At 37.4% G+C, this 25,246-nt stretch overlaps 1 protein-coding gene across 13 annotated transcripts in view; it reads left to right on the forward strand.

The window, feature by feature from the left end:
- The window catches only part of nrxn3a (neurexin 3a), a 375,985-nt gene that overhangs the window by 58,386 nt on the left and 292,353 nt on the right, over positions 1-25,246 (forward strand). For 9 of the 13 annotated variants that reach the window (XR_010525159.2, XR_010525160.2, XM_065244835.2 and 6 more), the window contains exons 6-8: positions 16,908-17,209; positions 21,681-21,725; positions 22,684-22,845. Coding sequence is in view for 11 of the 13 variants with exons in the window: in XM_065244835.2 (XP_065100907.1) it covers positions 16,908-17,209; positions 21,681-21,725; positions 22,684-22,845 (509 nt within the window). In the remaining 2 variants the exon portion in view is untranslated. The remainder of the gene's footprint in view (positions 1-16,907; positions 17,210-21,680; positions 21,726-22,683; positions 22,846-25,246) is intronic. The other 4 variants (XM_065244838.2, XM_065244839.2, XM_065244843.2 and 1 more) reach the window with 2 other exon arrangements.

The following is a 25,246-nucleotide window of genomic DNA, read 5'->3' on the forward strand; positions in this document are numbered from 1 at the left end:
TTATATTCAGTTAGCATATCTGTCATGTATTTGGGTCCTAAGCCGTGAAGTGATTTATAAACGAGTAACAATACTTTAAAGTCTATTCTAAATGTAACAGGAAGCCAGTGTAAGGACCTGAGGACTGGAGTGATGTGCTCAGATTTTTTGGTTCTGGTCAGAATTCTGGCAGCAGCGTTCTGTATGAGCTGCAGCTGTCTAATGATCTTTTTGGGGATCCCAGTAAGGAGTCCATTGCAGTAATCCACCCTGCTGGTGATGAAAGCATGAACAAGTTTCTCTAAGTCCTGTCTTGAGACAAAACATCTAATTCTGGCAATATTTCTGAGATGGTAGTAAGCTGATTTGCTTATCGCTTTCACGTGACTACTGAAATTAAGGTCAGACTCTAAAATTACACCAAGATTTCTGACTTTATTTTGTGTCTTTAGACCCCTAGAGTCAAGGTATGTGTTAACTTTGAGAGTTTCATCTTTATTTCCAAATACAATGACTTCGGTTTTGTCTTTGTTTAACTGGAGGAAGTTTTGACGCATCCAACAGTTAATTTCATCAATGCATTTACATAGAGAGTCAATGGGGCTGTAGTCATTGGGTGACAGGGCTAAGTATATCTGGGTGTCATCTGCATAGCTGTGGTAAGCAATTTGGTTCTTTTTCATTATTTGACCAAGTGGGAGCATATACAAATTAAACAGAAGGGGTGCAAGAATTGAACCCTGTGGGACTCCACATGTCATGGATGTCCACTCAGATTTATGGTTACCTATGTTCACATAGTAACCTCTTCCTTGTAGGTATGTTTTAAACCATTTGAGAACCATCCCAGAGAGCCCTACCCAGTTTTCCAGTCTATGTATGAGTATGGTGTGATCTACTGTGTCAAAGGCAGCACTAAGATCTAGTAGCACCAGCACTGATATTTTACCTGAATCAGAGTTTAAGCGTATATCATTTATTATCTTTATGAGCACTGTCTCTGTGCTGTGATGCTGACGGAAACCAGATTGAAAGTTGTCCAGATAGCCATTTGAGTTTAAGAATTTGTTCAGCTGATTGAAAACAACCTTTTCAACGATCTTGCTTATAAACGGAAGATTTGAGATAGGTCTGTAGTTGCTAAGTATGGTTTTGTCTAGGTTACTCTTTTTTAGGAGAGGCTTTACAACTGCTGTTTTTAATGACTCTGGAAAAGTGCCTGTGATCAGAGAGGTGTTTACTATTTTTGAGAGGTCAGTTTCTAAGCAGTTAAGCACCTTTTTGAGAAAAGATGTGGGGAGAGTGTCAAGGCTGCAAGTTGATGCTTTAAGATGTTGTACTGTTTCTTCCAAGGTTTTTATATCAATTATGTCAAATTCTGAGAGAATGGCTAATTTCTGAGGTTGTTGCAATGATATCTGACTGACCACAGTACAATTTGAGGTCGTATTGATTGCCATTCTGATATTACTGATCTTCTCAGAGAAAAACTTGGCAAACTCATTGCATTTGTTGTCAGAGAGCATTTCACTAGGAACTTGATTTGGGGGGTTTGTTAGTCTCTCTACAGTAGCAAAAAGAGTGCGAGTGTGGTTTATGTTGTTATTTATAATATTGGAGAAGAAGGTCTGTCTAGCTGTGCCTAGTTCTACATTGAAAGCACGAAGACTGTCCTTATAGATGCTATAATGTACTTCAAGTTTTGTTTTCCGCCACATACGTTCAGCTTTTCTGCATGTTCTTTTCATGTGCTGTACTGCTGTTGTGTTTCTCCAGGGTGCTTTACGTCTGCCAGTGATCATCCTGACCTTTACTGGAGCTATATCATCAATAGCATCTTTAACTTTTATGTTAAAGTTTTCAAGGAGAACATCAACAGAGTCTGCGGATATGTTTGGCAACATTGACATAGCATTCATAAATACCTCACTGGTGTTCTCATTTATGAACCTTTTTTTGATATAGACAGATCTAGCATCAGTGGCAGGACAGATCAATAAATTAAAGTAAACACAGAAATGGTCAGATAGCGCTTCATCCTTGATTACAGTGGATGAAATGTTTAGACCCTTGCTAATGAGCAGATCAAGAGTGTGTCCCCGAGTGTATAAAATATATCAAGGTGTATAAAATATTTAATATTTCTCATTCTTTGGCGCAATTGGCAGTTACACCATTTGACATTTTCAGCTCCATACAGTCTTAACTTTCATAAAAATGGTGCAAATGTAATTTTTTATTGCATAAAATCAAAATAAATAATACATGTTCATTAAAATAAACCTGATGTATGCTCTTAAAACAAGTTTTTAAAAAGACTTTTGAATTTCTCATTTTGCCAAACTGTTTTTGTCACTGACCCTGGTACCAAAGAGTGCATAGTAGTACCTCCAATGTACATATAGTTACCAAATGTATACATCTGTGCCTAAATACTACATATTAGGGCCTTTTAAAAGGGTATTGCCCCAATAACAGCTTGGGACGATTATTTTTTACATTTTTCTGACAATGCTCTGTATGCATTTACATTTGTATGATGCATTTGTGCATTTAAGCGAATACATTTACATTATACAACTATGCATGTTCCCTGGATATCGAACCCATGACTTTTTGTGTCTTTCGGAGCTACAGGAACACAGTATATAGGGATTATGTATTTGTTATAATGAGGATATTATTGTACTTCATTTAAATCAAAAAGGTAGAATTGAATCAAAATATTGAATTAATTTGTAGATTAAACTTTTAACAGTAGATAGATACATGACAAATTCATGACAAACAGACAGACAGACAGACAGACTATATATATTTATTTTATTTTATTTTTTATTATTATTTATATATTTTTATTATTATTTTATATGTCACATAGTGCTAAAATTCAAATTAAATGCATTCTGTATTACAAAAGGAAATGTATTTATTTTTTCACATCACCTGTGGTTATTTCTCTGATTAGATAGCATAACATTTGCTGATGTTATTATAAGCAGTGTTTAAATTCTGATTTTAAAATATCTTTTCTGCTGTTGAACTTGCAGTGCTTTAATAGTTTTGTTTTCTTCTCCTTTGCTGGTCCCTCAATCCCACAGTGTCATACCTGTAATTGAAAATATGAGGAAAAATTAATGAAATGCGTTTAATGGCAGAGATCAAAAAGCGCTGGCAATTTTAAATTAGCTGGGTATGAAATTGCCTTCCCTGGATTGTGAAAGCAAAGGCTTAAACAGTATCCCGAAGCTTTTCAAAAGCAAAACAACAGTTTCAGTGGAAACGAGCGCACAGCAATGCTGATCTGTTTGTAGTATGCAGTTTTATGTCTGTTGTAGTAAAACATGAGGCAGGAAAGGAGATAATATTCACAACTCTGACTTCTGGGCTGATGCACTTTTAACTAGGAATAGATTGTATGCTTTTATCTTTCATTTCCCATTCCTCAGTTCTGTAAGAAAAAGGCTTTGCTGGTAGATAATATTGTTTTTAGAAGAAGTTGTATTACATTACTATGTTTCAATTATTCATAGGAAAATGAAATAGATTATACAGTAAATTATGAATGCATACGCATTGCATATGCCTGTGTGATGCATTATATGCAACCTTCATTGAATTAATATTTACGAATTTATATTGTATCAGATACAATAACCTAAACACACGTTATGAATTATGCGTTTGTCATGTTTGCTAGCTTTGAAAAAGACCAACAGATGGTCCGATCTGGAATTCCTGTCTTCTCACACCTGGTCTGAGTCCAGAACTCCCTGTTGATCTCACTCCCACTCCTGTCCTAGCTAGTCATATCACACACACATACAAGATCACACACACTTACTCCAAAATACCATAATCGTAACATTACATCATCCTTACGTATTCATCACAACCATCTGTACATCTCTTGTGATTATCAAGTGAATAAAAATCAGTTTTGGTGACCTTCTAAAATATTCTACTGCGCATAAGGCTTCTGTTAAAGGGTGAAGAGAAATATGTGTCCACTTCCTGTTTCTCATGCAATCACGGCAAGCAATATACAAAATGATCACTTTGTCTGTATGGTATTAAGCATTTACATGATGTAATTTTTGTATCCATTGGTTATAAGATGCAGAAAGGCACCCAGACACCTGCGGGAGGCAGACGGTCTGAGAGAGAGAGACAGAAAAAGGAAAGAGAAAGCTAATAGTAGCAGCTAAAAGCTGCAGTAGGGAGGAGCGAGTCATTGAAGCGTAACTTGGACTGCGGCAGGCCGCTCTTATACCCAGAATGTTCTCGCAGAGAGGGAGATTTAAACATATCAACAGTGTGGAGTAACTAACTACATGTAGCAATTGTACTGACATAATATATTCTTTGGTAGTTACAGAAGCCCAATTTTAGTAAAGCACTTCTATGTTGCAGTGTTACTTTGTTGAATATTGTTAAGGAAACTGATTCAATAGTAAAACTCCCGCTCAAGTAAAGGATGACAATTTGGTTTAGTGATAATCTTGTTGGTTATCCTTTAAAACATGTTGGTTTGCAGATTTATGTGAATTTATTTGTCTAATAAATATTACATTAAAGAGCCGCTATTTTCCTTCATGATTTTGCATTTCTTTTGGTATGTGTTGGTACATGTTAAAGATCTGCAACAACATGATCTAGAGTTCTCAACGGGTCGGGTCAAAAATATAAGCAAATGAGTCGGGTCGGGTCGGACCTCGGGCTTAATCTTTTACGCTTCGTGAAAAAAATCCGTTGCAGATCCGCCCCGGAGCTTATTGCTATCACTGCGTGCACGCCTGTTGTCTGGAGAAGAAGAGATGGAGAAAAGTAAACTTGCCGCAGGTGAATTCACCGTTGCTTGCTAATACAGGAGGAAAAGCCGCTGGCTGGGTACATGTTTGAGTTCTTTTTATTTATTATTGTGTCATTTTTATTTAAGGCATATTTATATAGCCTATATTTAAAGTTTATTGTTTCAGTTGTTTGTATTGTTAAAAGGCGTGAACATTAAAGCTTGATTTGAATTACATGTATGAGAAAAAAAAGGCAGGGGGGGTCGGCGGGGTCGGGCCGCGGGTCGGGTTCGGACAGATAATTCACGTTGATGTGTCGGGTTACATCGGGTCCGGGCTTTAAAAGCCATGGGCCGGGTCGGGTTGTAATTTTCAGGCCCGTTGAGAACTCTAACATGATCTCTCAAAGTTCCGTGGGATAGTCACGGAATTTTTTGCCCCTTTTTTCGTGGCATTCTCACGGATCTCTGCATTTTTCCGTGGCCCTGACATGGACTTTATTTTCCGTGGCATTCTCATGGATTGGTTACTCAACTGCTTTTTCCTATTTTCAAACCATTGTCGCTTCGGTTTAGGGTTAGATTTGGTGTTTGTGTTAGGATGTCACTATGCTATTTTTTCTGATGTATTCTTTTATATTTTCTAAACTTTAAACAATTGTCGCCTGGCGTTGGGGTTAAAGTTGGGTTTGGGTAGGGATGTCATTTTATGTAAATCTAACCCTAAACTGAGCAATGCTAAGAAAATAGGACAAAACAGTTGAGTAACCAATCTATGAGAATGCCACGGAAAATACAAATCCCAAAGTCTACGATGATGCGAGTTATCGTCTCCAATTGAAATCTCTTTTGTTGGACTACAATGAACGCAAGGATTGTAGGCAACAGTTTCCTTGTTGTTTGGTCATTTGCATTTTCTGGATCAGGTTCGTGCTCGTATTGATAAAGTAGTAAAGACGATATTACTCCTGTTAGGAGATGATCCTCTAAATCGCAGTTAAGCACACGCTTGAGGTATTTGGCCAATCACAACGCACTGGATAGCTTGCCAATCGGAGCACTTTGCACTTTTCAGAACGATAAGCCTTGAAGAAATCAACGCATTTTAGAGGAGCAACAATAATGTACGATTATGTGGAAAATAATGTTTTTTTTAAATTATAAACAACGTGAACACATTGCATTACACAAAATAAGACTCTTTTTAGCAACAAAATAGGGGCTCTTTAAAGTATGCCATGTGTATGGTTTCTACTTATATCAAGCGTTCCGCACAAGCCCTAAAAAGTGAAGCCAAAACGTCTCGATCGCCCCCCAGTGACTGGTCCCAGTATAGGTCATGAAACCCGCCTCCCCCATGTTATTCAGTGGGACTTAAGACCAACTAAACTGGTTTCTGTCATTTACTGTAGTTTTTATCACGCTGATGTAAATTCAAGTGTTTGATTTTAAAATAATTTTGATTTTAGTTAGTTATTTCATGCTATAAAAACGGTGGTGTCACGTCATGATTGACAGCTGTGATATGCGCATTCTGCGAGAGTGAGGGCGGGGCCTTGATTTCGAGGCTTTACTTCCTGCTCACTACTGCGCAGGACTGGTCCCGAAATCGCTACCGCGCAGACTCAAGATGTCAGCGTCATATCGGGACACTGGCGGCTTCACTTTTCACCAATGGTAGAGAGCGAACGCCGTCGTCCATCTTTTTTTACAGTCTATGACTTATATACGTATATACTGTATTTTTTTGGGTTGCCATTTTAAGTGAGCTGCTTGTTTTTGTTCTAGAAAAATACTACTTTAAATACTTTTATCTCATTCATGCAAAATGTTAAAAAAATCCAACAATTTAACAAGTCCCCTTAAATAGCTTTAATGTAGCTAAACTCTTTTGTTAGTATAGCTAAATACTTTTCAAAAGGGTGCTTGACTGTGCTATAGTATAAATAATGAGCAGCTTGTTTAACACAAAGGCTATGTTTACATTGAAAAGTTTTTCTTTTGTGTTTTAGTGTCAAAAGCTGTCAAAAAGATCCCCGTTTAAATGGATCCACAAAGAATACTTAAGGCCGGTGACACACTGGATGCGTGGCGTAAGCGTCTCAGCTGCGTGGCATGTCCGTTTTTAATTCGGCTTCCATGTTAACAGGTTAGAGCTTGCAGACTGCCTGCATGAGACGCGCGTCTCAGGCCCGGCTCGAGCCGCGCGGAAAACGCGTGCTTGCTAGAAATAGAACCGACGCCTATTTTTCACACCACACGCAAGCGTCTTGGAAGCGTTTCCAGCCAAAATATATGTCACCTATAGCAACAGCAGCGCGTTCGCGCCGAGTCAGGCATGCTTCTGGTATGTACAGACACAGAAAACGCGACGCAGCCGCCACGCAACTGACATGCAACAGATATGCCACGCATCCAGTGTGTCACCGGCCTTAATATGCTGCAAACATGTGCCAGGCCAGTAGATGGCGATGTTACCTTGTAAAGAAACACTTTACCGCCATACACATACGCAATCTTCTACAGCAAGATAAATACAAATAATCAAGATGGCGAAAGCATGAAGCAGTTATGGTTAGACAGACAATTGGGTAGGTTTATTACTACTTAAGTGACTATAAAGCGGCAAAAGTTTGTAAAGCAATACTAAACTTGTTTATGTAATTTACACGGACACAAGGCGTCGTTTTCAAAAACCCATCAAAAATTTGCTTTTTTAGGACCTCAAAACTGCATTATCATATAAACGAACAGGCAAACCACATAAAAGTAAAACAAAATGTATTATTTATGGTTGACAACAGTGTTGTGTGACCGGTCCCAAACGTTTTTTTCTACATTAATAAACACACACTCTACCTGCCCTTAAATCAGCAATACATGCCTGCCAAAAAAGGTTCAAGGGACAGCAAAATCTAAGTCTGATAATAGGGAAATTTAGCACTTCAATGGGACAGGGTGACGTCCGTTCAAACTGTGACCTCACTTTTTTTTTTAAATCAGTCCCCTGTGGTTTACAATAAGCTGGCGGGTTTGATGAAAGACAACGTTCAGTAGAAGTGTAATTGCAGCAGTGGGTGGGTTCGGTTGAAGTTTGATCTGAGTTAACAATTGAAGGTTATTATATGGTTGTTAGAGGCTGGTGAGTCAGCAGCTGTCCGTGATTGCACACGGACACTGGGGCTTCTCTGGGTCAGCCTGGGGGAGTCAGGCCCCGGCCCTGCTTCTCTTTGTATTGATTCTCTCCGTCACTACTGGATGACGGATGCTCAGGTTGCCCTGTCTGGAAGCTCCCTCTGGATGTGCATGGATAGATTAGCCTTTACACTGCCCACAGTTGACAGATGAAAGAAGAGGGGAAGATTTATTAGCACTTATTATTTACTCTATTAAAAGAAAGTGGTCATCTTTTTGGTCACTTTAATGATGGCTTGATGTTTGCCTTTAACTAAGATAAAAGGAACATCCATCTCTTTAGGATTTAAGATTTTATTGGTTTTGTACATAAATGTGTGCTGGCAGTGTGTGAACACAACAACCGGTTAGGGGTTGGCTATATTTTACCATGGATTGAAAACAACCTTGCATTTTTTTGTGTAGTAAAAGTTTCATATAAATTTGATATAATGCCAGCTCACGCATTTCTTATAAACAGGTCCATCTGTGTCTGTCACGGTGGGGTGAAGGGCACTATACAGCAAGTGCCAAACTGCAGTTTTGTTTTTGAAGGCGAGAGGCCAATTGGACCGAACGTTATCCGCATCCTCTCTCATGTGATTGACAGATTGAAAGCTCTTACCCTGTAATGGTCTCCTCCTCCCCAAAGCGAGCTGGATTTAATGGCTTCCCTAACGACACTACTTTTCTCAACTCCTGGGCCCTCTGACACCTTACGCACGAACGCGTCTATGACCGCACCGTCACAATCCGCCTCTACGTATTGGAGACAAAAAGGCATTAGTGAACCATTACAATTATGACCTGATAACAATCTCTGTCCCCAGTGCCAATTTGACTAATAATGATGTTTTCATTAAGATTTCATAATTCAGCACAATTGCTATCTTGCACAACCCATAACCTCACCCCTCCTTTCTGTTGATTTCCCCTTTATAGCGGAGATTAAGTACCTTTGGCCCCCCTGAGGATTTTCATTATAAATCTATACAGATAAGGTTTGTTTTGAAAGGAGAGTGGTGGTGAGACAGAGCTGGGGGAAATGTGCTACAGTGCTTGTGTTTTTTTTTCCATTCGCCGGACTGTGCGATAGTTTAGATGACAGTCTGGAGAAAGGGAAATATGAATACATTTAAATGAGTACTGACACTAAGTCCTGAAGTATGCTGACTTTTATTATTAAAGTGTATTAAGCACACAATTATACATCTTTATAAAAATATTTGCTTTGTTGGTCACTATACTTTCCATCTGGGGCCGTATTCACAAAGAATTTTAAGGCTAAAAGTAGCTCCTAACTGGCGAATTTAGGAGCAACTCCTAAAAATAATGGGCGTGTCACTCCTAAATTTAGGACTCCTAATTTTTTTCACTAAGAGTAATTCACAAAGCATTTTAGCCCTAAAAGTAGCACCTAAGTCTGGGACAGCTTAAAAGAAGTCGAGAGGACTCCTAACTCACTAAGACCTATTCACAAAAGATCTTAAAATGCCTTAGGTGCTGATCCTCCTTAACATGGACAGTTTCACCAACTCAAAAGCATTGCACATAACACTTAAAAGCACACTTTAATGTAAGCATATTGTTTATGACATTTGTTTCTTAATTCATTACATTCATGACAAGCAGGAAGTTTTTTAGAATTACATGAAACAATAATGATATTAAATATTTAATATTATAGGCATACCTGTTGCCATGCTAGTCTGTTTAAAGGCTGCAATCTCAACCCTCTACTGCGATTGTAATGCATATACCACCGCCTCTCGCATTCGTCCGGGGTCCGCGACATAAGCGGGAATGTTGCATTGATCTGCAACAAATCCTCTCCCCAGTGATGCGCGGGTTGATCCGAAATGAGCGGATGCATGCGGTCACCCGCGGTCACGAGTCATCCAAAAATATTTTTTATGATATTCGGGTCGCGTTCGGTCAGGTCGTTTGAAATAAAGATGGCAATTAACTATTAAACAATTACTACTTAAAAAAAATGCTGGCCAGGGAGCGGGTCGGGTACACTATTTATTTTTTATTTTTTGCGGTCCGAGTTGCGGGCGGGTTAGTTGAAAACGTTGGTCGGGTGCCAGTTGTTTTGTACATTGACCCGCGCATCACTTTCTCGCATGTCTCACGCTTAGTTTTGCTTGATATCTCAGTGCCGAATTTCCCTTTTATTACGTTTCTTTTTTCCAGCACCAACTGGGCCAGCAGCAGTAACTGATCCTGCATCCATTTGGGCTTTCTTTTTCGTTTTGGCGAGTTCCACCATCATTTATTTATTACATTAGGCAGGCTTCTTTAATATGGGCAACATTTCCTTGCTTTAAGTAGTCTATTTAGGCTAATAGGATGTACATTAATCAAGCAAGTGTTAATGCAATGTCGTTTTATTATTAGGCAATTGGCGGTTTTCATTTGCATTAGGCTTGATTTAATTTAATTTAATTTAATTCACGCCTTTTCTTTAATATATGCATTTCGATGGCATTACTATTATTATTATTTTGTATAGGACACATACATATTTCGATGTTGTAATTCCATGATTTGGTGCGTCTGTGTTATGTTCCGCATGACAGCCCTGTCATCTAACAACCAATCACCGTGGTCTGCGAGGCAGCTCGTGCATGAGAATTGACGTCATCCGTAGCAACGAAGACTCACTCTTAGTTTAGGAGTAATCATTTTTCCTTACTAAAAGTAGGTCTGAAAGGCGTTGTGAATAACTTTTAAGAGAAAACTCCTAGCTAAAATCTTTTAGTGCGATTTAGGAGTACTCTTAGTGATAAGATAAAATGCTTTGTGAATACGGCCCCAGATGTTTTCCTTTGTCGTTTCTGCCGCTCTCTTTTTTTATTTAGCATATACGCAAATATTTCAATCTCTGTTTTCCTTTATTCACTATCTAACCCACCTATTTTGCATATTCATCACGTCACCCATTCTGCACACTGTGCATGCCCACATATAAGCGTGGGAAAATGACTCACATTAACAATCCAAAGCTCAAGATTAAAGGGACACTCCACTTTTTTTGAAAATATACACATTTTCCAGCTCCCCTAGGGTTAAACATTTGATTTTTACCGTTTTGTAATCCATTCAGCTGATTCTCCGCTACCACTTTTAGCATAGCTTAGCACAATCCATTGAATCTGATTAGACCATTAGCATCGCGCAAAAAAAAATTTTTCCTATTTAAAACTTGAGTCTTCTGTAGTTACATCGTGTACAAAGACCGACGGAAAATTAAAAGTTGTGATTTTCTAGGCAGATATGGCTAGAAACTATACTCACATTCTGGCGTTATAATCAAGGATTTTGCTGCCGTAACATGACTGCAGGAGGCGCAATGATATTACGAAGTGCCCGATAAGGGACTATTTTCGAATGCTGAGTAATATCATTGCGCCTCCTGCAGCCATGGTACAGCCGAAAAGTCCTTGATTATTACGCCAGAATGAGAGTATAGTTCCTAGCCATATCTGCCTAGAAAGACGCAACTTTTAATTTTCCGTCGGTCTTAGTACACAATGTAACTACTGAAGAGTCAAGTTTTAAATAGAAAGCATATCGAAACTCTTATTTTTAGCGTGATGCTAATGGTCTAATCAGATTCAATTGATTATGCTAAGCTATGCTAAAAGAGGTAGCGCTAGACCCGGAGGTCGGCTGAATGGATTCCAAAACTGTAAAAATCAAATGTTTAACTTTAGGGGAGCTGGAAATTTTTTATATTTTCAGATAAAGTGTAGTGTCCCTTTATTGATCAATGTAACATCTGGCAGCAATGCAGTGTACTTTATAAACAACACTCTTTTTAATTAATAATTGATTAGTACGCTCTCTAGGCATTTTAGGGGCATGCAGGATCTCAGCTATATGCGGATACCTCTTCAACAGGGTCTGGAGGTGGGAGATAAGGTGTCAAGGAGCTATACAGGGGCCTGCTCTCAGAAACACATTACCAACGACGGTAGACACACTGTGGAGAGATCTAATGCAGCTGCTAAGGTGTCAGCACAAGCCTTTAGTGCTAGCATGTAACACACAGTAAAACCCAGGTGTTACAAGGGTAAGCAGCAAGCCTTGTTTAACAGGCTTAAATCTATTTCACATCAATGTTTACTACCTACAGTTGAGGTTTACTAGTTCTGTAGTGAAAAACAGCTGATGTTTACATGTGGAGTTCCTTAACCGTAGCTCAATTGGTTGAGCATTGCATAGGCAGCACAAAGATCATGGGTTTGATCCTGGGAACAAACATACACAATAAATGAATAATACTTTGGATAAAAGCTTCTGCCAAATATGTAAGGAATAATTGACGACGGGCCGTTGAATTATTCTAGAAAAATGCACACACAAGGTGATTATGCGACATGACTGAAAGTACTGCGGGTATGCATTATTTTCAAATAATTTAAAGGAAATTATTGCGCTTACTGTATACCATGGTTAACAGAAACACTTCTCTGATGGTTATTTTAAGACAATGGCCTGAAATAAACCAACAGAAAGATCCACAGACAAGGGCGTAGTTTGAATTCGACATTGGTCGGGTCATAAATAAAATTGGTGTGCAGAGCGCATTGTCAGAAAAGTTTATCGCTCATATTTGACTTGAACAGTATTTTAAAAAGTGCATGATTTTTGAAAAAAACACTTTGGAAAACACACTTGTAGACAATCAGCAGTAAGGGGCGTGTTTACTAATGCTTTCTGGATAAATAAATGTTAAACAGCACCTTTTTCATTGCTAAAACAACGTTATTTTGTGTATTTGATAAAATACAATCATGTGTTTGTGTGGTTTATAGTTCAAAAATCACATTATTTTCCACATACCGTACATTTTTATAGCTCCAGATTTGACTTTCTTCCTGAAACGCAGTGATTTTGTACAAGACTCATCGATTTGAAAAGCGCTGTGTTCCTGATTGGCCAGCTAATCTGTACGTTGTGATTGGCCTGAATATCTCTGATGTCAGCAGGAAATGTGACGCTCCTTACCATGTTTGAAAGATTTGGCTGCTAACAGGAGTTAACTTACAGGCTGAGTCCAAAGAGGGAGGAGTTATGATAATGTCGGTCTTGTCTACATCACCAATTCCATGAAGTAAACTGTTGCCTACATTTGTGTGTTTGTTGAAGTTCAAGAAAAGAGATTTATGTTGGAAACGATAACTCGCGTCATCGTTTACTTTGGGGTTTGTACCTTTTGCATATCATTAACATGTGCTAATACACACTTACACACCAAAGGAAATGTAAAATGGTGACTCGGACCATAGGTGCTCTTTAAATAATGTAAGTAATGAATAAAAACCAAAAGGAACAGATGGACATCAGTGGTTATATATAAAAACAGATTAATCGTTTTGGTCGAAGTTATTGCTACTGTACGTACAGTTTGGTGCTCCCTTGATAATAATGAGGATGTACCTACTCCCAAAAAAACTCCTACCTGTATGCCCCCCCCCCTTCTAGATACAGTCCTTATTCCTACTTTCCCACTTTATGTTAGCTCTATGACAAAATGTTAAATGCTGTCTTATTTGTGGGTCACTTAAAAGCGTCTGCTAAATGAATAAATAGTGAGGATCTTATTGGTTTAAAAAATATTTTATATAGCATATTTCTACTTTAAAAATAACTGTGTGACACTTTATGAGCTCAGTCAAGTAATCCTCACTGTTAACATTAAGCTCTGTTTGTTTGTTTTTTTATACTGTACAGCCTAACCAAACGTAAATGGACTTGGGAACCTTTTCACCAATGTGGGATTTGCACTTTGATTATCCTTATAACTTTGCAACACAAGTCAAATACCCAAACTCCCATAGCCTGTCCTGTTATCCATTGTCATTTTACATTAGCTCTTTTACTGTAATTATAGAAAATGTTATCTGAATCTAACTCGACTGGACTGCCATATTTGGTTACAGTATGCTATATTCAAATCTTTGCTTATGATCATTTAAAATAAAATGCTACCAGCCAAAGCAGCTACAGTACCATGTGCAGCAGAAACCCATGTGCTTTCAATACAGTATATCCACTATCAGTCAAATTCTTTCATTTTGTACCCTGTGACATTAAAACTGTACCATGTGATGTGTATCACAGCTTGGCACCAGTGCAAATTAAACGGGTGTCCATTTAGGTCCATTTAGTCCAAAGCAGAAGTAACCTTGTCTTCAGGCTAGTCTGTTAAAACATATGCAGCATTCACTAATGCTGATTGCTTAGGTGGATCATGGACTTGGATATGTGAGTGTTTTGTCAACAGTTAGCAGAATAAATTGACCCCATAGTGGCCCAAGTGAAACACTGATAAATCAATCCTGCTATTAGTGATTTGTTCTTCGTTGCCTCCTAATGTAAATGCACATGTTGGAGGAACTGTCTGTTTGTGCATTTTTGCCCGCTTTACGCCACACTTTTCTAGCTTAGTGATTAATGGACTTGGTGACCAGAGGGACCAGCGATGAACTATTCCCATAAGTGTGTATAGAGTCGATCTATTCTGAATTTCAATGTAAAGTGAGTCACAGGCTTGATCTTCATGGTGTACAGTTAAAGCTACGTTGTATTATAGAGTATTTTAACATTACTGAAAAACATACAGTACATTTTTCCTGTTTTTATCTTAATAAAAAGCATGAAAAATACTCAAAAAAAAAAAAAAAAACCCCACCCTCTCCATGTAAACGAATGAGCCAAACTAAAAATCACTTACATTTTTTTAGCAATAGTTTGTTATTGTAGTTATTTCTTATCACGTTTTTCTGGTATGTTTGGTTTAGGTTGGTTATTAGATGCCTATTAAAAAGTGGTGTGACGACTTGATTTGTGATTTTGTGATTGAGTTAAAAAGGAAAATGGGCGGGGCCTTGATACCCAGCTCCACCTCATGATCACTACCACACATACTCTGGCTCTAAATGATGTCATCGGCGTACGATGTTGGCAGCCATTTTAAAGATATTTTGGCAGTGGAAGTCTATGGAGATGTGTCATTCATATTTTTACAGTCTATGAAAGAAACTAAGCCTAAAGGTTAAATTATTTGTCCCTTTTTGACCCAACACTCGGTTGAAAGAGTCACATATACGTAATTTGAAAAAGCAATGCCTATACGGAGCGATTTATCAAGTCAAGATGCTCTGTTTACATGAGTGCATTTTTAAAGACCTGCTTGTAGATATTTCAATCACCATACGAGCGTTTTCATTTTATGGATGTTTACTGTTTTATATTTTGTGGGGGCGGGAGGGAGCTTATTACATTTACTACATATATGACTAATTTACATCTAAAGCATTGACAAGAGAGTATGGGGTAAGAGGGAGGTGTGACGTCAGAACATGACCTGGGGTCAGACTCGAACAGACTGATCTCACAGAAAGTCATGTTATAGTAAAAAAAACTGATTAATTTATTTGTGTCCATGGCACAAAATTCAGCTTTTTTCCTGCCTTGAGCACAAATGTCTTTTTCGTATCACTCGCACAAATTTCTATAAATAGTTTTCGTGTCCGTGGCACAATTTTCTTTTTTATGTCATTATATGTATTGTTTTTTCCTATTTTGTTACCATTGTCACTCGGGGTTGGGTTTAGAATCACCTTCTGTTATGTTGCGTTCAGACCAGCCGCGGTAGAGGCGTCAAGCGAGAGTGATTTCAATGTTAAGTCAATGTAAAGACGTGTGATGCGTGGTGCGAATGAGGCATTAAGCGCGGCGCGGTAGACGCTATTTCGCCTCATTCGCGCACCTAGTTCGCGCAAATGGCGCGAATTGAGCGGCATTTGAAAATTTTTTACTTTGGCGGATAAACGCACCGCGTTAACCAATCAGGAGCTTGCTCTAGTAGTGACATGATTACAGGAAGCGAGCCGAGTTGCAGAAGCCCCTCCCATGACGTGAATTTTTCCGCGTGAATGTCTCGATGACTAGAATTTCATGCGCAGCTTTCACGCGCGAATGAAGCGAGGAAACTCAAACTGTTCAAGCGGTAAACTAGATGCGGTAGACGCGAATTTGATGCCTCAAACGCGGCTGGTGTGAACCCATGGTTACATTTTTAGACATCCTAACCCAAACTCCAACTCTAACCCCATTTTCAGTCGAGAATAGTTTTAAAAGCGGAAGATAAACAGGTAAAAACCAATACATAAAAGTACATTCCAAATCTAACCCCAACACCAAGCGATAATGATTAAAAAATATGGGGGAAAATTAGAAAACAATACATATAATGACACGAAAACTTTTATGTATAACTTATGTATAACATGAATAACTATTTATAGAAATTTGTGCTGAGTGACACAAAAAGACATTTGTGCTCAAGGCATAAAAATAAGCAGAATTTCGTGCCATGGACACAAATAAATAATCAAATTTATCGTGACTATAACACGACTTGCTGTGAGATCATGTTGGACTCGAATCGAGATCTCTTTGAACCAACAGCTCTGACCTTGTAGTACGTTTCGAGTGATTATTTTGCCAAACAATCGCTTTATTTCAGCTACTGTACCATTAAATTGTATCCTGCTTCCCGGATATCACCATTAAAAAACCCTATCAGTCAACAACCATCTGCAAATGATGAATTAACACTGACAAAATGGAGAGCCCAACAACGATGAAATATGAGCCAGATGTGCTCAGCACACATACACTTTAAAGATAAAGAGATGTAATTAAAGATGATCTCACTAAATTTATAGCTTTAGATCCACATCTCCTGAGTGAGCACTGCTTTACTTTGGCTTACCTCATCTCATAATTTTGTGTCATCTCTCCTGGTCTCATTTGCATATTTACTCTTCAGTGGATGATCTCTGCAGCACTAAATCGTAGTAGAAATCTTATAAAACACATTTAGGTTGGCTTTTATATCGAGATGTCCTAACACCTCCATTTCTGTCTTTGTGTCCTCTTATAGCACGAGAAGAAAATGTGGCTACGTTCCGAGGATCCGAATACTTCTGCTATGACTTATCTCAGAACCCAATCCAGAGCAGCAGCGATGAGATTACATTGTCCTTCAAAACTTGGCAAAGAAATGGTCTTATCCTCCACACGGGCAAGTCAGCCGACTATGTCAACCTGGCTCTGAAAGACGGGGCCGTTTCACTGGTCATCAACCTAGGGTCCGGAGCCTTCGAAGCAATTGTCGAACCCGTCAATGGAAAATTCAATGACAACTCCTGGCACGAAGTGAAAGTCACACGCAACCTCAGACAGGTAACGCTAAAAAGGGGGAGAGGGGGGAATTTTGTCTAATGCTTTATAGAACTGCAGTTTTAGGTAACACTTTATTTGAAGGGGTGTTCATAAGACTGATGTGACGCGTTTATAATCATGACATGACACGTTTCATGAACATGAAGGAGATTTTATGCACATGTATGATAAATGTCATTAAGTGTCATTTGCTCAATTAATGCAAAGACAACATTATTTGAAATGCCTTTTATAACTCATAAACCAATACATTCTAACTTGTAATACATCTATCATAAACATGACATAGCAGAATAATTATTAAACTTAAGGAACTACAGATGTATGGGTTCATCATTTAATACCATGTCAAATAATTTTAAATACCTTTACAAACGGCAACAGACACGGCAAAATATTATACTTAACTTTATGTATGTGCTCAATATATAAAATGTTCTGACATAGAAGAAAAAACAAACAAAACATTTAATTAATTTAATTAATTAATCTAATGTAGTTTACTGTTTTCCAGCGATTTGGACCCAACGCTGCATGGCTTAACCCATAATAGCACTGTTTTCATTTAATTTTAGGTGAATCAGTCTCCAAATGCTATAAAATATAATTTTATTCATTTTAATTACTATTATTTTTATTAAATGATTTATTTTATTTCTTAAACACATGGAGGAAACTTAAAAAAACATTATGAACTGAAGAATATTATGACATTGTTATAAAACTATTTCACAGAGTATTAACATTTAATGACATTTAATGACAAATTACATTTGTAACACTGTAGTTGAGGTCAAGAAAAATATTCAGGACGCTGTTAAAACTATATGACAGAGTATTAACATTTAATGACAATTTATTGACAAATTAAATTTGTACCACTGTAGTTGAGGTCAAGAAAAATATTCATGAAGCTGTTATAAAACTATATGACAGAGTATTAACACATAATGACATTTTAATGACAAATTACATCTGTACCACTGTAGTCGAGGTCAGGAAAAATAATCATGACGCTGTTATAAAACTATATGACAGAGTATTAACACTTAATGACATTTTAATGACAAATTACATTTGTACCACTGTAGTTGAGGTCAATAAAAATATTAATGATGCTGTTAAAACTATATGACAGAGTTTTAACACTTAATGACTTTTTAATGACAAATTACATTTTTACCACTCTAGTTGAGGTCAAGAGAAATATTCATGACGCTGTTATAAAACTATATGACAGAGTATTAACACTTAATGACTTTTTAATGACAAATTCAATTTGTATCACTGTAGTTGAGGTCAAGAAAAATATTCATGACGTTGTTATAAAACTATATGACAGAGTATTAACACTTAATGACATTTACTGACTAAATTAAATCTGTACCACTGTAGTTGAGGTCAAGAAAAATATTCATGACGTTGTTATAAAACTATATGAGAGTATTAACACTTAATGATATTTAATGACCAAATTAAATTTGTACCACTGTAGTTGAGGTCAAGAAAAATATTCATGACGTTGTTATAAAACTATATGACAGAGTATTAACACTTAATGACATTTACTGACTAAATTAAATCTGTACCACTGTAGTTGAGGTCAAGAAAAATATTCATGACATTGTTATAAAACTATATGACAGAGTATTAACACTTAATGACATTTTAATGAAAATGTACATTTGTATCACCGGTAAAAAGTGGTCAGTTATGTTGTCTTGGTAATGTCAAGTTGCCATGACCAGAAATGAAGTATTGGTTAATGTTAGGGCTGTGACGGTGGTAGTTTTTTCCACCGCGGTGGTTATAGTTTGTGTGTGTGGGGGGGGGGGGGGGTGCAAGGGTGTATGTGCACATTAATGCATATAGGTCTTATACATAATGCATACATATATTTTGAAATATAAACATGTAAACTATGATCAGATATACAGTTTTTAACAAATGTGCGTGTTCACAGGCACCTAATTGTTTGTCCACCGGTGGGTGCTCTTCACAGCGTCAAGCAATGCTTCGGTTGCTTAGCAACGAAAGATGCTCCAAAAAGCCCCTTTGCGGTCACGTTTTCCTCGTGGTTTTAGACACAACATGTGAAGTAAATGTGAAGCAACTGTGCATTTGTGCTTGGCCATTTTGGTGGCTGCTCGAGCCGAGCCCCGGAGCACAAAGATATCTCAAACAATGTCATATTTGCATGAAAAATGACATAACTGAATGAATTACACTTAATGACAGTTGTCATAAACATTCATAAAATCTCCTTCATGTTCATGTCATGTCATGATTATGAAGGTGTCATGTCAGTCTTATAACGTTTTATATTTTAGTTGACTCAAGTCATTTAGGATGCCAACACAACATTTCTCTCAGAGTTTTTCTACCTTCATATTTTGCTTCCTCATGCAGTAACCTCTGTCTGAAGCTATCAGCAGGGTGATGGCTTCAAGAGTCTCTCTTACCTCTCTAGATACGCACCTCACTTCTCCAAATAGTCTGTCTTATCAGGGCAGGGGGGAGAGGCTCCAACCAACCTCAACCATTCCATTAACTCACAGCCAATCTTTGTTGAACTGTTAAATCACACTGCTGAATTTTAAAATATGTAAATATTTAGGGTGGCTTTGCCCCTCAGGAGTAAAAGGATATCGCTTTTGTGGGGGCGTCTGCGGGGGCGCAAGTACCTTGTGCCATTTCAGCTCTGACTGCGAATGTTTAATAGCTGTTTTTCTACCATGCATTAGAAACACCTTATACAATTGCCTGGGGAAAATCTAAAAATGTGACTCAAAACAAAGAGCCAGTTAGATAGAGGTCACAATTTGTGGTTGTTTAAAAAGGCAGAAGAAAATAACACACCGTGATACGTTTCATTTAAAGAGACCTGATAATGGAAAGAAGACATGTTTTGACAAAATAAAAATATTGCTTGAAGAATATCCTTGTTTTGAAGGGCTTGTCAAGTGAGTTTGTCCTCAAGTTGCTTATAATGATTATAAAGCTACGACCTATCAGACGTTTCACTAAGGTCAACCACTATAGGCTCCTCGGTTTAGTGTTTTTATTTTTTTGGTTATTCTTCATTTCCCCCATCTACTCTTATTCTCACTCATAAGCTTTACTTGTCTGTTAAAGGTGTAGTTCACCAAAAAAATGAAAATTCTGTCATCATTTACTCCTACCTGTACCTGTACAAGTTTCTTTATTCTGTTGAATACAAAACAAGTTATGAAGAGTTTGGTTTCAAAATGCGATATTCTGTCATCTTTTCTCCTTTTCTTTTTCCAAACCTCGACAAAAGGCAGTCCTCATTCTCTGCAGAATGCAAAAAATCTGCTCAACCAATCACAGCGCACCATTCCACGCATTGTAAACAATAATGGCGAAGCTTTGAATACACACTGATTCCTACTTTTCCTCATCTACTTTGTACTTAATGATCAACAAACAAACAAAAACTAAATATTAATTTTGATGGCATTGATAAACCTGTGGTGGTTTTCTGTGGTGGAGAAGAAACGTAAGCCATCACAATCAAATAATTTACGTAATTGGCACTCGGGGGATGGAAAAATGTCGGCTGTTGCTTGTTCTCACACGACAGCATCAAGTTTCTTTCATGCTAACACATTGACCCCAGGGGATCTTATGATAAACTTTCCATTATTTTACTTAAAGTCAACGAAAATCGAGCAGGACCAAAACATTTTACAGCTGATCGCTGTCAAAAAAGTTTAGCGACGATGTCCCAAGGATGACAGGAGCAATGACAGTGTTCTTAATATGACAAATTAAGTGTTTTGATTAATGCCATTAATGTTTATTTTTTTAACCAGTGTATACACTAGTCAACTAAATGAATATAACATGGCAAAGATGAATGCACATTTATATATTGATTCAATAGATTTATAGCATTTTGAAAAAAAAATGGATTGGAAAATCATGGATTTATTTAAAAGAAAAACAGTTTTTATAATAAATCTTTGAAAATAAATTTTTTATGTTATTATAACCTAAAGATGCTATGTGTTTGTAACTAACAAAAAAAATAATGGTTTTGATCTTGTCGTTTTCTTGGTTTATTGCATTTTGGAACCAAACTCTTCATACTGTATTTTGATAAATGATGGTAAGCACAGACTCAACGGTAACCATTGACTTAGTAGTAGGATAAACAAATACTATGGAAGTCAATGGGTCAACTGCGTGATTACCATCATCTATCTTTTGTGTTCAACAAAAGAATGAAATTCTTACAGGTTTATAACATTAAATGATGACAGAATTTTCATTTTTGGGTGAACTATACCTTTAATAACATTTTGTTCAAACCTGGACTAACCACTCATGTACCATTGACTAGAGAACTATGCTAGTGGACTCATCATGACTTTTTTTAGTTTATTCCATTTTATTAACAAACCCTTTGTTCATTGTTTAATTTCCTTTCTTCCCCCTTTTCTCAAAGCATTCAGGTATTGGACACGCTATGGTAAACAAACTACATTGTATGGTAGATATCATTCCTATTGTCATTTTTTGGGTTCTCTGTGTGTTTCCCGGCCTTTCCTTCTTTATCTTTTTTGGGGGTTTCATGGCATCATGAAAAATAAACTGGGGTTTGTATTTCTGGGTTTTCCTCTTTGATTTGAAACACCCTAATCACATTTCTCTCAACAGCTTTACTGCAATTTTCCATCTTTTATTTATGGCCTAAGTTTTAGAAAGGCTTATTTTTTTCTCAAATGATGTCAAAAAACTGGCAGAAGCTTTCCAAGACAAATGAAAAAGTGATGAGAAACAACAACATAAAAAAGTGTAATGAAAGCTACTTCAGCACGGGAGCTCTGACAGTTGATTCCAGTTGTTGGTGCATGGCACGCTGACCCATTCATGCATTGAGACATCTGGATCATACTGTTCTGCTACTAACACTAAACACCTGACCCATCCTGTACGTCCTGTTCTCTGTATTGTGGTGAAATTCACAACTTTATGTACCCTTTCACACTACCCTTGCTTTTGGTTTGGTCCTGTGTGTGATGCTTACAGTTGCATGGCCCTGTTTGCATCTCTCTATTTATATTCGCATGCTCATTTGTGGTGGTATCAATGTGATAAGCTAAATTTGTATGCATGCCTATTTGTGTTTGAACTAACCCAAATTTGAACCAAAACAAGCACTAGCAAATTGTCCATAGTTTGTTGCATAACAACACCAGCTCCCAAATTTTAACCAATGTCCAGCGAGAGCTCATTACACCATCAAAGATAAAGAAAATATACCGCCAAATATTTTCTTTACCTGTCCTTTGTCAAGTACTCTCCACTCAAAGTCTCAAAGTCCAGGTGCTTGGTACACAGTCCTCGGCCAACAACCAAAGCTAACCTATTCCTGGTAAAACAGCCATCACATTTAAGACGCTCATGAATGGATCTCTCCCTCCCCATTTGTTGTTCTTCCCAAACAGGTAACCATATCTGTGGACGGGATCCTAACCACTACAGGCTACACCCAGGAGGACTACACCATGCTCGGCTCGGACGATTTCTTTTACGTCGGAGGAAGTCCAAGTACAGCGGATTTGCCCGGGTCCCCTGTTAGCAACAACTTCATGGGTTGCCTAAAGGAGGTAAGGCCCTTGGTCTACACAAACTCCAACTCTTCGAGCTGCTAAAAACATTCATCATATCACCATGTCCGTGTCTGTGTTGAGAGAGTGAGAACAAGTTAGAATAGACCATACGAGAAGGATAATAGATTCAGTACAGCTTATTTTGCGAAAAAGACGGAGCAGACATTATAACCCGTGATGTGTTTCTGTAATGAAATTCGCCTGAGAATACGTTTATTTCACAATGTGAAACTGTTTCAGGAATATTTAATTTGACTTTTCAATTGGGTTGAATCATTTGATTAAGATTCTCGAAACCAGAAAAGAAGCGAAGGTGATGAGATGAGACTTTGCATAATGATATACATCATGCTCACAGACCTAGTAAAAGATGCTTGGAGTCTGAAAGTGGTGTAAAAACATATAAAATCCTACCATCATATATGTGAGCCTGCCTTTGAAATTCAGGCTAAATTCTCATCATTTAATTTTTAGATGAGGAGCATCAAAGTTTGATTTTATTGATTTTACACTGATTTCAATCTTTGACATAACCTCACTTAGTCAATATTAAAGTTATCAGGTTATATATTTTCACAGAATGTGCTTTAGGATGATTTTATGTCGAAAACAGTTAATCACAAAAAATGACTTCAGCAGGGGCCATGGCATGAAAATCTGATGTTTTCCATGTTAAAATGCTATAATTGGGTTCCCAGTGCTTCTATACATCTAGAAAATGTGAAAAAGATCAACCAAGTAACTTAGTTTTGGTAAACCATTCTCTCGCAAGCACGTGAAAAATTAGGCCATTGAAATTTGTCTCTCCTAATGATGTCATAAGGAGCTCTTATTATAATAATACCGCCCCTTAATCTGCACTATCCAACCACGGTACGGCCATTTAGAGCAGAGAGAAAGAGAGAGAGAGAAAATAATTCACAGCACAATTGAGTTTCAATTGCAACAAACCACCATCATTGCGATCAGTGTTTGAATTTCATCAGCTCATTTGAATTTTTAAAGGACACACCCAAAACGACATTTTTGCACACACCTACAAAGTGGCAATTTTAACATGCTATAATAAATTATCTATATGGTATTTTGAGTTAAAACTTTACATACGTACTCTGGGGACACCAAAGATTTATTTTACATCTTAAAAAAGTCTTGTGTATGTAAAATTTTAGGTCAAAATACCATATAGATCATTTATTATAGCATGTTAAAATTGACATTTTGTAGGTGAGAGCAAAAATGAGCCGTTTTGGGCATGTCCTCTTTAATGCAAATGAGCTGATCTCTGCACTAAATGGCAGTGCTGGGGTTGGATATTGCAGATTAAGGGGCGGTATTATTATAATAAGATCCCCTTCTAACATCACAGGGGAGCCAAATTTCAATTACATATTTTTCACATGCTTGCAGAGAATGGTTTACCAAAACTAAGTTACTGGTTTGTAGGGGTGCACGATTCAGAAAATTTCACAATTCGGTTCGATTTGTAGGCTCAAGATTCGATTCAAAATCGATTTTCGATTCAAAAACGATTCTCGATTTAAAAAAACGATTCACAGTTTTTAAATGTAGTTTACTTTTTCCTATGTGACTGATTGTAGTAGATATACAATTTTAAAGAAAAGAAACACAACAAATTAAATGTAGTTTGATATTACTTGATGTCTTTATGCAAAAATAAAAACTGTTATGAAGCAATTAGATTTATATTTTATTTTATCCCTTTTATCAAACTCTATTAAATACAATAATATAGTATATTAATGATAGACAGTGCAGGTCTATAGATTATAAATGTGACTGGTGTTATAATGGTTATTATTTCTATTAGAGCAGAAGCAGGAAAAGTGCCTCTCTTTCTATTTCTCTCTTTCTCTCTTAAAAAAAAGCTAAATCCACTCATAATTTCAGATTCAAAAGTCTACTTGCTGTCAGTGACAGGGGACTTTACAGCTTTGCTCGTTCAGTGCAATAGATTTTAGAAAATATATGGTTTATTAATAATAATAATAGAAAAGAGCCAGTTATCGCCATAGAAACCGCAGGCACGCTGAAACTGCACGCGAGCTTTAGCGCGGTAGCGCTCACGGCCATTCTCCGTTCGACTCGGGTTTTACACACAATATTAATCAGACTTGGGACCCGAAGTAATTTAACTATGACTGACCCGGACCCGACTGACCATTTCAAATCCAAACCCGGAACCATACGGTCCACGGGTGCTCCTTGAAGTCCTTGAAGGACACAATGTGACACAAGCTTGTTCGCGTCGCATCCCAATTAATTGAGAAACAGAGAGCACGTGAACGCACACCGAACTCCTCATGTCGCACACAAAATTTCATTATTAAATAGTGTCATTATCACAGAAAAACAAAAAAGACAAAATTTGATGCCA

The sequence above is a fragment of the Paramisgurnus dabryanus genome, chromosome 17 (assembly GCF_030506205.2).
Source record: "Paramisgurnus dabryanus chromosome 17, PD_genome_1.1, whole genome shotgun sequence".
Taxonomy (NCBI): domain Eukaryota; kingdom Metazoa; phylum Chordata; class Actinopteri; order Cypriniformes; family Cobitidae; genus Paramisgurnus; species Paramisgurnus dabryanus.